Source organism: Colobus angolensis, unplaced genomic scaffold (assembly GCF_000951035.1).
Source record: "Colobus angolensis palliatus isolate OR3802 unplaced genomic scaffold, Cang.pa_1.0 Scaffold149, whole genome shotgun sequence".
Lineage (NCBI taxonomy): Eukaryota > Metazoa > Chordata > Mammalia > Primates > Cercopithecidae > Colobus > Colobus angolensis.
Window position 1 is genome coordinate 3,134,703 of NW_012114588.1, and position 4,154 is coordinate 3,138,856.

Consider the following 4,154-nt stretch of genomic DNA (forward strand, 5'->3'; position numbering starts at 1 on the left):
ACTCTATGAGTGGAAATGAAGAGCTCAGCTGATGGCTGTAGATCTCACCCACATGGTCCCTCACCTCCGAAAGGTTTTTTTTAAGGGCTGATTCCTATTTGATAATGGCTCCAGGTGATGTAGAAGCTAGCCACTGATTTCAGTAAATACTTCTGCCTCCTTCCACTCTTAACCACTAAAAAGGGCTCCCTCTGCGGATCTGTTTTTCTAGACTATCCTTGGAGAAACACAGGAGGAGGAGGATGAGATTCTTCCAAGGAAAGACTATGAGGTGAGCTCCTTTGATACTGCTTGGGTAACTAAAGTAGTGAGTGGCCTGGTCACTTCAGGCCGAAACATTATGATTCCAACCAGAGATGCTGTTTGACCTTCTGTCCCAGGGAGTGAGTGAGTAAGAAAACTTGCATCTGGGAAAGGGACTGTTTAGCAAGCCCTTTTCTCACCTTAACCCCAAAACAAAATCTAGTGTTTTTACACGTTTGTAAATCTGTGGCACCTTAATCTGGATTGAGTATGTATTTGCCATTAAACTGTTTGCTTTTACAGCTGACAGAGAGACCTAGAGTGAAAGGCACTGGCAGTATGTGCTCCTAACAGGTGTGTGCTCATAAACTGTTAAGGAGGCCTTGCTTCTCTTCTAGGAGAACTTGCTTTTCAGATATTTTCTTGCTCAAGCAGCTTGTCTCTGACATGTTCTTGATTGAAGTTCCAACTTAGATGTATGGGATTCTTAGAGGGTGTGTTTTTAGTAAAACCAACACTTCCAGGGGAAAACAACATGCGTGACTTTTTATCATTAAATTCTTAAACTAGATAGTTAAAGAAGGTAGAGAAAAGCCAATAACCTCATTCATTAAAAGATAACTGTTAACACCTTACTAAGTATCTTTCTACATCCTTACCCATGCTTTAATATATATGATAGATGCTTTTTTTAAGTAACAAAAATGAGATTCCACTAAATCATCTATTTTAACCTGTCCCACTCACTACCTTTATTATACTTTTTGTATCACTAGGTAATTTTCCACAACCTATTTTTTTTTTTCTTTTTGAGACAGAGTCTCACTCTTCCAGGCTGTAGTGCAGTGGCGCAATCTCCGCTCACTGCAACCTCCGCCTCCTGGATTCAAATGATTCTCCTGCCTCAGCCTCCTGAGTAGCTAGGATTACAGGCGCATGCCACCACACCCAGCTATTTTTTGTATTTTTAGTAGAGTTAGGGTTTCACCATGTTGGTCAGGCTGGTCTCAAACTCCTAATCTGCCCGCCTTGACCTCCCAAAGTGCTGGGATTACAGTTGTGAGCCACCGTGCCTGGCCCACAATCTCTTTTTAAACAGGAATAGTATTTTATTGTGCCACAATGTATTTACTCTGTCTTGGGTTTCTTCCAACTTTTTTGTATCACGAACTGCATAGTGGTGAACATCCATCTATCCATCTATCGTTTCCTGTCCATCTTTAATTTCTTCCACTTCTTGGAATTAATCATGTATATATCTAGTGTGTTTTAAAAATGTCATATGGGGCCAGGCGTGGTGGCTCACACCTGTAATCCCAGCACTTTGGGAGACTGAGGTGGTGGATCACCTGAGGTCAGGAACAGCCTGGCAAACATGGCAAAACCCCATCTCTACTAAAAATACAAAAATTAGCTGGGCGCGGCGACACGAGCTGGTAATCCCAGCTACTTGGGAGGCTGAGGTGAGAGAATCCCTTGAACCTGGGAGGCGGAGATTGCAGTGAGCCGAGATTGCGCCACTGCACTCCAGCCTGAGTGACAGAGCAAAACTCTGTCTCAAAAAAAAAAAAAAGTCATATGGACTTAAAAAAATTAATATGCTAGACAATAACATTTGCAGGCTAACTTTCTTTTCAATATTTCATCTTACTTTTGCTGTAGAATTTAGTGTCAACATTAGGATTTGTGGTGTAGCACTTTTTTTTAACTTTTATTATGAAGGATTTCAACTATATGCAAAACCAGATAGAATAATCTGTTTGAAACCCCTTGTCCTCATCACACAGCTTCCACAGTGATTTAACTCAAGCCCAGTCTTCTTTTGTCTATGCTTTCATTATCCACTTCTCCATTCTCATATTATTATTTTTTAATTGTGTGTGTGTGTGTGTGTGTGTATTTTAAAGTAGAGACAGTCTCCCTGTGTTGCCCAGGCTGGTCTCAAACTCCTTGACACCAGTGATCCTCCCATGTCAACCTCCCAAAGTTCTGGGATTACAGTCATGATCTACCATACCTGGCCGCCCTTCCCATGTTATTTTGAAAGAAATTCTGTACATCATATTATTTCACCCATAATTCAATGTGTATCTCTTAATGGATAAGGACTTTTAAAAAGCATAACTCAATACTATTACCACATCTAAAAAAAAGCAATTTCTTGATATCAAATATCTACTGTCCAGATTTTCCAGTTTTCTTGTAAATGTCATATGTATTTTAACTTTGTTTGTATCAGGTTCCAAAAAAGGTCCTTTTTTATTTGTTTGATAGATCTGTTAAATCTCTTTTAATCTGTAGGTTCTTCCTTCATCTTTTTTTTTTTTTTTGTAAGTTATTTGACAACATAATTAGGACCCTGGGATTTTCTACTGTCTGGATTTTGCCATTTGGACCCTTTTGTATAGTTTAATATGCTACTCTGATGGGACTGCTTTGAATGAACCAAAAAGCACTGTATTCACTGTGGTGGTGCAGTCTTGGCTCACTGCAACCTCTACCCCCGCCCCCGAGTTCAAGCTATTCTCCTACCTCAGCCTCCCGAGTGGCTGGGACTACATGCATACGCCACCATGCCTAGCTAATTTTTGTATTTTTTTTTTTTTTAATTTTTGTATTTTTAGTAGAGACGGGGTTTCACCATGTTGACCAGGCTGGTCTTGAACTCCTGACCTCAGGTGATCCACCCACCTCAGCCTCCAAGTGCTGGGATTACAAGCGTGAGCCACTGCGCCTGGCCATATTCATGTACATTTCATGGATTAATGTTCTTTTCATATTAGTCATTCATATTTCTCAACCATCTTCAAGAATGAGCTTCTTGAGAGCATTTGCTTTGGTGTAAGAGCAAATTCATTCAGGCACTTAATCAGAAAAGTCTGGATTTTATGTAATCCATAAATAAATCGACTTGACACACAAAGTATAATAAAGAGGGGAGTGAGTGGGACAGGTTAAAATAGTTGATTTAGTGGAATCTCATTTTTGTTACTTAAAACACGTATTAAAAGCATGTGTATAAAAACATGGGTAAGGATGTAGAAGGATATTTAGTAAGGTGTTAATAGTCATATTTTAATGAATGGGGTTATAGGCTTTTCTCTACCTTCTTTGATAGTCAATCAACTAGAAAACCCTTCTGTTGAATAACTTTCTAAAAGGTGCCCCTTCTCCTTCCTGTCTCAGGAAGAGTTCATTGCATGTATTTGACTCTTTATTTGATAAATTCGGGGTCTTACAAAATGTTATAATCCCATTTTGACATCCATTCTCATTATAGGTGGTTTGAGTAATAGTAACTTTCTGTGAGATGTGCCGTTACAAACAGGAATGTTTTCATGCAGGTCACACAGTCTATTTATATTATACCTTTGAATTAGAAAGAGGCACCCTCAGAACGTAAGACCTAGAATTAAAGGCCTCCCCCACTGGCCATAGCAGCACCCCTAGCTCACAGCCAGTTGAAGGTGGTTTTGGTGTAACATTAAGATGCCCTTTCCTGGTTGAACTGGGGCTGGTTCTGTCCCCACCTCCCTCCCAGCCAGGTGCCATTTTGCTCATAACCCCCTGTAACAGCCCTGCAAGACACATAAAATTTTATTTTCTAAAAAAGTTGTTAGTCCCCTAAACCAAAGAGCAATATATACTGCAGAAATAAAAAGAAGTTAGTCATAGCAAAGGAGAAGTAACAGTATCTGGTTTTAAAAATAGGTCATGGCCGGGCGCGGTGGCTCAAGCCTGTAATCCCAGCACTTTGGGAGGCCGAGACGGGCGGATCACGAGGTCAGGAGATTGAGACTAGGATAGAGTAAGCTATGTGAATAGGTAGAAATAGAGAGGTCGTGGCCGGGCGCGGTGGCTCAAGCCTGTAATCCCAGCACTTTGGGAGGCCGAGACGGGTGAATCATGAG

At 40.6% G+C, this 4,154-nt stretch overlaps 1 protein-coding gene across 3 annotated transcripts in view; it reads left to right on the top strand.

Moving 5' to 3' along the window:
- Nucleotides 1–4,154, top strand: part of CLCN6 (chloride channel, voltage-sensitive 6) — a 39,105-nt gene that overhangs the window by 851 nt on the left and 34,100 nt on the right. For all 3 annotated transcript variants that reach the window (XR_001001084.1, XM_011935825.1, XM_011935826.1), the window contains exon 2: nt 212–271. Coding sequence is in view for 2 of the 3 variants with exons in the window: in XM_011935825.1 (XP_011791215.1) it covers nt 212–271 (60 nt within the window). In the remaining variant the exon portion in view is untranslated. The remainder of the gene's footprint in view (nt 1–211; nt 272–4,154) is intronic.